This window comes from Pteropus vampyrus, unplaced genomic scaffold, assembly GCF_000151845.1.
Source record: "Pteropus vampyrus isolate Shadow unplaced genomic scaffold, Pvam_2.0 Scaffold146, whole genome shotgun sequence".
Classification (NCBI taxonomy): Eukaryota; Metazoa; Chordata; class Mammalia; order Chiroptera; family Pteropodidae; genus Pteropus; species Pteropus vampyrus.
Window position 1 is genome coordinate 895,964 of NW_011888927.1, and position 11,859 is coordinate 907,822.

An 11,859-nucleotide genomic window follows, 5' to 3' on the forward strand; every position below is an offset into this window, starting at 1 on the left:
TTCCACCCTTATGCCAAACCATGTCCCTCCCCTCCTTCCAAATTCCACTCCAGATTCACCTCCAGTCTAATCTATCTCACTTGAGTTATTCTAGTTCCTCCAAAGAATTGCCTTTAGCACACACATATTCTGTGAACATCTGTAGCTGATTATGCACAGACTTTAGCTGTTTAGATATGATTTGTGCTAATATATGTACAAGGGTGCCCTGTTTCCTCTTCTTCACCCTCTTTTCCTCCCATGTAGGATCTTTGAGGTCAAGGACAAGCCTCTTTTTTCTCCTCTATTTTTATAGCACTTAATATGTTCTTGACACTTAATGGCAACTTAATAAATACTGATGACTGACTCTTCTCACGGGGTTAAATAAGATACATTAACCCTAGCTGTATGATTATGGTTATCTTTGGAGATCCTAAATGATTCCTTTTAATAATAAAATACCTCAGGAAGTCCCAAGCTAAGAGCTTTGGACTGCTGCAGGACAATGTCCTAGATACAACAGGGCTGCGTTTGCAAACCGTGGAGACTCTCGCCAGACGGCAGGTATGTCCAAGGCCCCTGGGCGGTGGCTCCCCACCCATCCCAGTCCCTTCTTCCCAGGATGAGCCCCTAGACCTTCCCTCTTAGCTTTCTTCTCTCCTGCTTAGAACTTGGGAGAACTGTTTTCAGCTGAATAAATGGTGGGTGTTTTCAAAGAAACCCCACCTAGGGATAGTGCCCCCAAACAGCCCTGGGCATGACCACACTGCCCACACCCTCCGCACCGCCCTTCCTGGCCACATTCTGAGAAACATGAGGAGAGCACCAGCCACATGACCCCTCAGCAGATTTCAGATTTGGAGGATGACTTCAGGCCCAGGCAGCAAAGCTGATTTCAGGGTAACTTGTGTTTCCCGTGGGTGTCCGGCCGGGGAGGACGCGCTCCTCCCCACAGCGCCCCACCCTGGTGCTTCCCTTGGCAGCATCGGATTACCAATCGAGACAGGCCCAGCTCTCCTCTCTGACATATCCATGTCATTACCTATCATCTTACTCTCCATGGAAAGAGAAAAGGGGTGGTTAGAGACTTTGGTTTTGCTTCTCCTGGCAGATGCCAGTGAAAGCAAAGAACTCTGTGGCAACTTTCATCTCATCCAGTTTCTAAGTGTGCATATAAGGGAAACGTTTGAATCGTTAACAAGGAGGTTTTGTGTCAGCTCAACGCATGGGCGCTTTTGAGTTTTAGAGACTCTCACGTAACACTCAAGCAAGACTGGGCCCCATCTTGCTTCTCCCAGCCAAACTGATCTCTAAGTTCACTTCGAGTTGCAAATTCTATGATTCGCCAGTGCTCAAAGGAAACACGTAGAAATCGAGACTGACGCGTGTGCATGTACACACAGACACACACACTCCCTCAACTCACCATCGGGAAGCTGGTGCAGCTGAGATGGCAGGGCGCTGAAATAATCATGAACCAGGGCTTCCTGGGCAGAGACGCGGTCTCTGGGAAAGCCTTTCAGCATATGTGAGGCCAGGTCTTCAGCTTCAGGAACCCTGCCCAACCTGGAAAGTGGAAGAGAAAAAGTGTGTTTCCCCAGCAGCCTCCCTTCTGAAAAATAAAAGGAGAGAGAAGAAAAGTAAAGAACAAGAGATGGCTAGAAGAGTTTCAAATACAGTCTTCCTGGGATTAGTAAAGTTGATGGCAAGTAGAAAAATAACTCCACGCTGAAACTCCTACCTGTCCTGTTAGTAAGACAAAGGGAGAAATCTCAGGATTCTATCATTCAGCTCCCTGCCCTCCCAGCCTCTGCAGTGCCCCTGGCAGCATGTGTCTGTAAAGGGCTCAGAATTATAATTATAGAGGCAGAAATATATAATTAAGAATTCTTCTTTGAGGGACACAGTAGTCCCCACCAAGCAGAAAAGCCCAAATGAAAATGTGCTCCAAGGGCTGCAAGCATAGGATGCTGGGAGGGGAGAGAGAGAGAGGCAACTCTGAAGGGTGAAGCTTGGGTGGAAAACACTCTTACTTATGATGCTTCTGAAGCTCAGCTCCCAGAGTTATTAGCTAAGATGCTCTCTTGGTTTCCCAAGATAGAGCATAGGAAGAAAGGTAACTAAGTACCCAAATTACAGTAAGGTCAAATCCTCAAGTTGACCTTATGTTGAATTATAAAATTGGAGATAAGAAAATCCATTAGTTGAGCAACTACTGTGTGCTAGTAGGTGGTTGGCTCTGGGAGATACAAGCAAGACTCCATCTTCTAGCGGCTTAGTCTAGTACAAGAGTCAGACACTAGTCAAATTATCCTACACGTGCATAAGTACAATTGTGAAGAAAAAGGTCCAGATACCTGACTTAGATTGGGAGGAGCTGGTCGGGGAAGGCTTCCCTGAGGAAGGGGCATTTGAGCTGAGAGCTGAGGATTGGGGCAGGGGAAGGTAGGTGATGTAGGCAGATATCTGTGGTGCTCATACAGACCCCAATGGGAGGGAGAAGAATGAGTTTAAAGAAGGCAAGAAAGGCCAGTTGGCTGGCCTGGGACAAAGATTGGAGAATGGGCCAGATATGAAGCTAGAGAGGGTGGCAGGGGCTGATTCTGCAGGTCTTGTGGGTCTTCATGGCTCCTATTTATTTATAGTGTTTGAAAATCTTTGCAAATCTAAGGCCAATCAATTAAGTACGCCCGTCTCCAGAGCCCACAGTCGGGTTTACAAGTGGAAAGCCACTAGATGAAAAACTGTAGGTCCCAAGAGGCAATGATGTCTAACATTCAGAATTAAGTTGCATGGCCATGCAAATCCCCAACTGGGCAAAAATAGATGGGCTTATTTAATGTCAAATATACATACCAACCTGAAGTGACAAAGAACTGATAATCCCTTCCTTTCCCAGGCGCGATGATGCAGTGATGCTGGAAGTCTTAGCCCAGAGTTATAATTTGCCTAATTTTGCATAAGATTTACATAAGAAACTTTCAAGGATCTGATTCCCATGATGTAAAACTATTTCTACAAACAGATAACTTTACCCTCAAACTCATGAGTAATTGCTTTGTAGTCTTAAGAAGAAATTTGCAAACCTCCAGTCTTTGCAAATTTCCAGGCAGGTTAGGAGAGACGGGAACCTCAGGCGGAGGCCTACTCAGTAGCTAGTGGCTTGAAGAAGGGTTGGCGGGTATAATTTCTCCATCCCTGCCCAGAGTGCCCTGCCCAGGCATAGGTTTTTAGGGCCAGTGAAATGGGAGTTTGGAATGGGAAAGCTGGTACAAATCACTGGGGCCTGATACCAGTCTGGAAGGAGATACAGGGGAAATCTTGTGAAAAATTGTAGTTGGTCCACCCTTGCTATAGGGTGTTGGGGTGGAATGTGTGCCTAAGCTTGGGCTGAACACACTCTATGAATTTCCAAGGGGTGGGTGGGTAGATAGGCGGTTATGGTGAGCGGGGAGCAATGTATATATCAGCGTCTGCTTCCACACTCTCACCCTAGTTAGTAGTTTGTTCTCCCCGCACACTCTAACCCATGGACCCCAAACAATTGAACTACTATAGAATTGCTCTGGAGAAGGAGCTGAGGAGTTGCGATCTGATTGGATAAGGAAGGCTAGGGGACTTGTTTTGAACTCATGTCAGCATGGCATGCATGCTATTTTTATTCAGACTGTGTTTGTGATGGGTGGCTGGGAAAGCCAGGAGAGGCTGATGAGGGGAGTAGAGGCACATATAGGAAGAACAGGCCCCTTTTATCAGACAAATGAAAGAAAGGAGGCACTGAACAGTGATACGAGGACTTTTGTTTTAAGACTTTCCTCTTCAACTAACCGACCTTCTGCCCCACCCTCACACAAGGTTGTAACAAGGCTTTTAGTGGTATTGAGATTTGTTCCAGTCCAATGGCCTCTAAACTGTGACCGCCACCACGCACTTTTCTTGCTCCTTAGCTGGCAGAGGTAGTGATTAGGGCAAAGTGTATAAATGAAGGCTTTTCCTCCCATGAGCCAAGTTCATGCCGGCCTTCTTTGTGTAAGACAAATCTGTGCCTTCCTGAATATTAGTCTTTACTATCAGCCCTCATAATAAGACCACCTGAGCTGGACAAGACATTTAATCATCTCTTGCTATTGGCACATTATACTCTATTTGGGAGCTGAGAAAAGAGTCCTAGGAACACAAATATTGCTTCTTTGGGCACAAATGTTAATTTTCTTCCATGTCACACATTTTGCTTCTTTCTACCATTCTTTGTCTTGCTTACTATCAACTGCCTTTATTGTCACATTTCTACAATTTCCACCCCCTCCAACTTTTATGAGAACAATTCTCCACTGGTTACAAACTCTATTTTAAATATGAAAGTTGGCATGAAAAGCAAACACTCCAAATGTTAATTTGCCTACCAGGACCTTTCCATATGAGCTAAATGTTAATAAATATTATTTGTTAGGCTTGTGATGTTAACTACCAAACATGCCAGGAGTATCTTGCAGAGTTACAAGAACCCACCCACCCAATTAAGGAGACTCTATTAATAAAGATAAAGAATCTGGTGAACCTCTCCTTCTAGCAACATTTCAAGAAGTGAGAAGTATTCCTATGTCAAAATAATACATACTTATTGTAGAACACTTAGAAAATGCAAAGAAAGAAAATTAAAACTCTTTCATCACTCTGAGATAACCCTCTTCACTCAAAGATAATCACCAGTGCTTTGGTGTTCATTTTTTCTTATTTAGTACTTTATTTTTACATAGGTATATATTCTGTTTTACCAAAAAAATGGGATCATAGTCTACATTCTGTTATAACCTACTTTTTCTACTTGACTATCTTGATCATCTACCTAGAACTTGGAATAGCTTTCTAGGACATAATTTTAATAGCTGCATAGCATTCCATTATGTAGACATACCATATTCTACATAGCCAGACATTTATTAAAGTTGTTTCTTTTTTCTGTTAAGGTGTGAGGGACTACTGTTAAAATCATGCTGTGACAGATATCCTCAAAGAGAAATCTCTGTATACTTGTGCAATGATTTTCTTAGTATGAATTCTAAGAACTGAAATTCCCAGGTTGAAGGATACACATGTTAAAGTTTTTGATTAAGAACATCAGCTAGTTGTACCAATTTCCATTTCCACCTGCAGCCCAGAAGAATTTTTGCTTCTGGTGCAAAAAAAAAAAAAAAAAAAAAAGGAATTCATTCCAGTCAACCTGAATTGCCCCCGGCCCCATTGCTTACAAAAGTTGTAAAAAGTATTAAAATTATAAATCGATCCTAAAAGATGTGCTGGGTGTGAGGACACCCGCATTTAATCTTAGACGTCTAGAATAGAAACACAGACAATAAGAAAAGATAAAAATCAAGCTTTGTGGTTGTGTAAAGCACCATCAACTAGCCATCACTCAACACATCTAAAATCTGGTGGTTCTCAGGGACCTGAGGCAACAGCACAGCCTGGCACTGAGTATAAAAATCTCCCACTGCCATTGCTGCCATCAAACTTGATGGTAGAAGAACGTTATCTGCTTGCAGCACAAAGCTGGCCACTGTGAATTCGAGTAGGTTCTTTGTTGATTTCTCCTGGACCCATAGAAAGAGAAAAAGGATAGAGATAGAGCAGACACTCCCCTCCGCTCCTCAATTTTTCAATTTGTTTTCATTTTGAAGTAATTTTAGGTTTACAGGAGAGTCGCAGGAGCAATACAGAGAAGGGCCTTATATGTTTCACCACTTTCCCCTCATGTTAAAATTTTTCATAATCGCAGTAAAATGACCAAAACTAAGCAGTTAATATTGGCAGAATATTTTTTACTAGCTGCAGGCTTTATTCTAGTGTCATCTGCTTTTTCATTAATGACACTTTTATTGTTGTTCCAGGAGTGTGGGTGCTTTTTTTAAGGCTGTCAATTTAGGACAGCCCCAATAGGAAATGTACCCAACACTAGGAAGAAACAACATCAAAAGAAGCTATGATTTTCTAGTCAAATAAGAAGTGAGTGTGCACTTGCTAGGCCCGCATTAAGTGTGTCATCATCAAGCCTCAGGTGAGGCTCTGAGAGGCACTTATGTCCAGTGCACTGATTCGCTGCACCTCTGTGGAAATCATGTAGAAAAGCCAGTGACACCACGGCTGCTCTTTATCCATCACACTTGCAACCTGATTCAACTGACAAAGCCACAGAGACTTGCACTAGATGAATCCTGGCTCTGTCGCTTACTTAACTTGATGCACTTGACCAAGTTCCTTAACTTGTTTCAGCCTCAGTTTCCTCCTCTTTGAAATGGGAATGAGATTTGTGAGGAACAAATGAGATAATATATACAGCACCCTGCTATGCACATGGCAGCTTCTCACCTAACATTAGTTCTCTTTCGACGACAAAGCCCTTCCCAGAGCCAAGAAATTTCTCGTGTGATAATCTAGGCTACTGCTGTCCAATAGAACTTTCCTATGACCAAAATATTTTGTATCTGCCCTGTCCAATAGGGTATACTACTCATAGGTGGCTACTGAGCCCTCGAAATTCAGCTAATGCAACTGAGCGATCGATATTTAAATTTAACTTTAATTAGTTTAAATTTAAATAGCCACATGTGGCTAGTGGCTACTGTATTAGACTACAGCTCTAGACGTTACTCCTTGTTCTGAGCCAAGAGAAGCCAGGAGTCCAAGCTAAGTCAAAGGTCTTGCTGGGGGCCAGGCCATAGGCAGAGGAGGTGGGTGTTGTGGGTGGTCAGAAAAGCCAGAGAGATATGAAGCTAATTTAAGTCCTACTCAGTCCGAGAAGAAAGGGTTGGTGGGATGACGGCAGGAGGCTGGTGGCACATTCTTCTGCTGTGTGACGGTGCCGAAAGCAGCATCACAGGGTACTAAGGTGGGTTGCAGGTTTGGAGTTACCATTTATTCTGGAAGCCAATAGTGACATGAAAGAAAGCCACAGGGCAGCACTGCTCTCTAGCTAGGGGTTAGGGGGCCTGGCTAGGCTGGCAAGAGGACGTTTGCACATCGTGAAGGAAATGATGAGCAGTAGTCCTCTGGAGCCTGTCTCCAAAAAAAAAAAAAAAAACAGGGCATATCAGGTGCCACGGTGCATTTGATAAGTGTGGAGTGTGCGGACATCCTGGGGAAGCCCGTCCCTCCCAATAAGAGACTTTGGAAATCCCTGGTTCTATGTTCTGACCAATTTTACTCTATGTGCTCTGATAGTCACTCCATAAGGAGACTTTTGAAGCACATGAACAGTAAGTCTGGAGAAATCAAACACAATTTAGTTGGGTTAAACTCTACTACGTTTCCAGGAAAGAATAACATTCGAATGTTCAATTAGGATCTCTTCTCCGTCTCCCCACCTGCAAGAGTGCGTTTTTCTTTGACATTTGAGCTCGTTTCCCCTGTCTCTGATGTTTTCCTCACTGCCCTTTTTGCCTCTTCACTGAAGCAAAAAGAACAGAGCCTCAGCTAATTACTCTCAGATCAAATAATACTGGTTATTGTAATTGGCCATTGTCCGAAAACAGTGAGTTCTTCTTAGCCCTGAGGTTGCTTGGCACGGCTTAGTTAGCTAACTATTCCGGGAATGTCTCTATTATCTGTTTTACTTTGCAAAAGAAACTAGGGATTTTGTTGAAAGCTGGTAATAAAAGTCTGCCCTGGTCTGAGCCGAGACTGCGTAGAGAGGGCCTGGGAAAGCATGACCTCCATGAATCAAGTCGCCCCCCCTCCAATAGCCACTCAATGATGTTATTTGGTTTCTCTGTGTTGGAGAATAATAAACCCACTAGGTTTTCTTGCAGGCGAACACTCCCTCGTTCTCAGGGCCTCGGGCATGGTTGAGGGGTACAAAACAATTTTAATGACCAAACTCGCTGAAAGTAAAATGGCTCATGGAGAAAAACTAACAGACTCACAGGTGGCTGGCTCTCCTAGAGGCATCTTCCTGGGTCTTAGGGCCCCCAGATGGAGGTACACAGCAGGCTGAGGTCCCAGGAAACATCCCTTCAACCCTGCTGAAAGATAAGCTTTCCAAGGTGGTGCTTACCTGTTCCAGACCTTCTGAAGGCTTTGAGGCTTGGGCAGTGGGAACCATTCTGGAAGGCACACGCAGACACGTTAAAAAACAAAATGACCCTAAAATCCTGTTCCCCCAAATATTACAATTCTAAATGTTCTTCTTGGCTTGGGATAAGAGAGACTTCAGGTATCAGGTAGGCAAACTAAACGATGCTTAAGACCTCTTCTCACTATGAATTTTTTATGATTATGGGTTGAATCACGTCCCCCCAAAATTCATATGTCCAAGTCCTAACCCCAAGTACCTCAGAATTTGACCTTATACAGACATAGGGTCATTGCAGATATAATTAGTTAAAATGAAGTCATTATCCGATATGACTGGTGTCCTCATAAAAAGGGGAATTTAGACACAGGGACGGACATGCCACGCGGGACGATGATGTGAAGAGACACCAGGAAAAGCCAGCCATCCACATGCCAAGGAGAAAGGACTAGAACACATCCTTCCCTCAGAGCCCTCGGAAGGAACCTCCCCTTCAGATCAAGCCTCCAGAACTGTGAAACAATACATTTCTGTGGTTTAAGCCATTCAGTTTGTGGTACTTTGTTATAGTAACCCTAGCAAACTGATACAGTTGTAATATTCAGTAAAGTCAACAAACACTTATTTAGCATTTACTGTGTGCAGAGCATGTCCCAAGTGCTGGGGAGAAATACAAAAGAAATCAAAAGAAACCTCCCCACCCTTTCAGAGCTTACAGTTTATTTGAGAGAATAAAGCCCATGGGCCCGAAAAGTCATGTGGCAGATGATGGGGCAAAGTGTCAAAAGTGGCAATAAGTAACAGGGCTAATTTTATTTGTCACTTGCAGTAAGAATGGAAGTGAATCCTGGCTTGAATAACTCAAAATGAATGATAATAAAATTTGTAATTTTCTTAAGAGCACTCTTTATGACATTTACATGTGCATACAAGTGCTTCTACTGTTCTTGGTATTGACACTATTTAGCCCAAAATAAAACTACCATAAAAGGGGACAATTTCTCATTCGTTCACGAAATACTAATTGAACGCTTAGTCTATGTAAGGGCCATAAGAAGAACTGCAAGGGGTATAAGCTGATGCTCCTTATCAAACCCCACTGCTTCCTACTCCAATGAGAAAAGACTATTTCAACTCATTTAAAATGATTATTTCTGCATTATATTTTTCTTAGGCCTGAAATGTAGTTGTTTTGGTTTTAAAGAATCCCTTCTTCCAGTTCCTACAGGAATGGAATACACAAAGACTATTTACCCAACAAAAAATTTCATCACAGATGGGCCAAAAAAAAAAAAAAAAAGATTTTGATTATATCAACAAATTCATGTTTTTATGTGCACAGAAAAAGACCTCGAAGACCAGATAATGATAGCGGCTACGAGGGCTTAACCTTTTTACGTCCATGTTTATTTTCTTAAATTTATTTTTAAAATAAAAATCTCATGTCATTTTATAACTTCGAAAGTAAATTCAATTCAAAACGGAATTTATAGTGCTAAAAGTTGTAATGGGAAAGCAGTACTTAAAGAAAGCGATTTAAGCTGAGTTTTCAAGGTCAGATGCAATCAACCGTGAACCACTCTGCTGGCTTTTTATAGTCCCAGGTGGGCACCAAGGGAAGCACTTGTATGTACAGGTTACTTACTCTCTGTTCAGATGATTACGACTAAATTCAAATAGCCAATAAAGATAAGGATATCTGCATTCGTTTAGAATGTATATTTCCAAGCCACTTTCTGCTGTCTATTTACGGTTCTTTGCTGATCAGACGAAATTAAGATATTTCCTCATTCGGTCATGTTCTAATTTCATTCCTCTACCATGTTCTGTTTTTCCCATGTACTTAGAGCCTTATGCACTGTTTTTTTGGCCTTTAATATTTTAATAGTGTTTCTAACTTTAGTGTTCTTGTGGAACGTGAGTTTGGAATAAACTGGATAGGATTTGAACACTGAACCCTAGTAGGGTTTGAAACTGCTTCAGTTTCACTTGAGCAAGATATTTTAACCAGAGCCAGCCTCTTATTTCCTTGACTCAAATTGGAGGTTATACTCTCCTCACAAGGATGAAGTGATCCACTGAATTCATGGATTCATTAAGATAATGAATGTAAAGTGCCTATCTGGGGGGCATTAAACAAAATAAATTCTGTTTCTTCTTCCTCTTCCTTTGTGAAGTGATGGGCAATGCAAACCGTGTGTGGTTGGGACCCTAGACTCAGATGTTGAATTCACACTATGCCACTTACCAGCTGCATGACCTGACGGTGTTGCTTAACCTCGCTGGGACTCAGTTTTCCCATCTGCAGAAGGGGGATAATTACAGCTCCTACTGCACTGAATCATTATGAGAATTAGGATAGTGAATGTAATATAAGTATTTCTTCATGCTTTGCCTCTTTTCTTTCTGCCTTTTTTCTCCTGTCTGATGTAGCCTGCTTTTCTGTCTCCTTTCTCCTCTCAGGTATTTCTGTCTTATTAATTTCCATGGAAACCTCTACAACTTGTTGCATTATACCGATAATATACCGTGCTGAGCACGATGCCTGCATGTGGTGGCCCTTAAACGTTTGTAGAGACTATAGGGGAATGGTAAATGTCAAATGATGCATTAGTAGATACCAGAAACACCAAATAGCATGATCGAGCTATAGGTCAAACATCTTTTGTAGGGGTGGATAGACGTTAAACATGGTACCGACCCCAGGAGAAAGGAGAGACTCCTGACTATCACCTGTTCCCTCTACCTTCTCCATTTGCTCGCAAGGATCAAGGCCTGGCCTTCCCTCAAGCTCTTTTAAGCCTGGTTCAACTTCTTTTGAGTCCTCAGTGTGGGCCAGAGGCATGTTTCTTAGCGGTGTGGGGCAGTAACACAAACACAACCCCGGGCTCAAACCTCCTTTCTGCCACTTATGAACTCAGTGATTTGAGGTAAATTATTTAATCTCTCTCAGAAGTTTCCAAATCTGTAAAATAGAAATAATTTTCCAGTTGCTTGGGAGGATTAGATAAGATTAAGCACTTGCCATGTAGTAGGGGCTCAATAAATGTTAGTCTTATTCCTTTTTTCTTCTTGTTTTTACCTGTCATTTTGGAGAGGTAGCATGGCGTGACACAGTGGTTCTCAAACCAAGCTGCCTATTAGCATCCATCACCTGGGAGAATTTTGAAATGAAAGGAAGCTCTGGTGCCATCCCCCAGAGAGTCTGATTCGCCAAGCCTGGTCCATTGCCGTGTTGTTGTCATCGTCTTTAATGGTCTCTAGATGTTTCTAGTGTGGACACTTGTCTAGCAAGGAGGGCCAAGTCGACTGCTCACCAGCAACTCCCATGCACTTGTCTGAGGCTCATTTCCTCAAGTTAGTTTGTTGTGAGAATTCAACTAATCAGTGTATGTAAAAGTTGCAGAACATAGTGTCTGATGCATAGGTTTTTCAAGGATGTGAAAGAGAAAGCATAATAAGGAAAAAAATCAGTAAAGAATGACCTGTTAAGAGTTGCCCCAAGATGCAATGTAACAACTTGAACTTAAGGTTCCATGTCTCGCATAGACTGTGCCTGGCTCTCTTCCCACATCTATTCTGTAGCTGCGTTCATTGAGATAGAGGAGTTGGTATGTCCAGCATCAATCAGGTTGTTGTTATGAGGCCAAATCAAAGTCCAATGCCTGTTTGTGGCCTGTCCTCACACTCTTATGCAGATAACCTGATGTTGAATGACCTTGCCTCTATCGCACGGATTTTTTTTTTTCTCAGTAGTTAAGCTGCAAGCAATCAATGAGAGAATGATCCACAAACAGATAGGCATTGTA

The 11,859-nt window shown here is 42.5% G+C and overlaps 1 protein-coding gene across 2 annotated transcripts in view; it reads right to left on the bottom strand.

Annotated features, from left to right (window-relative positions):
- CDK15 (cyclin dependent kinase 15) overlaps positions 1–11,859 on the bottom strand; it is an 84,981-nt gene that overhangs the window by 11,470 nt on the left and 61,652 nt on the right. For both annotated transcript variants that reach the window (XM_011369146.1, XM_011369144.2), the window contains exons 11-12: positions 8,033–8,081; positions 1,409–1,548 (exon numbers count right to left, since the gene is read on the bottom strand). In XM_011369146.1, the coding sequence (XP_011367448.1) occupies positions 1,409–1,548; positions 8,033–8,081 (189 nt within the window). The remainder of the gene's footprint in view (positions 1–1,408; positions 1,549–8,032; positions 8,082–11,859) is intronic.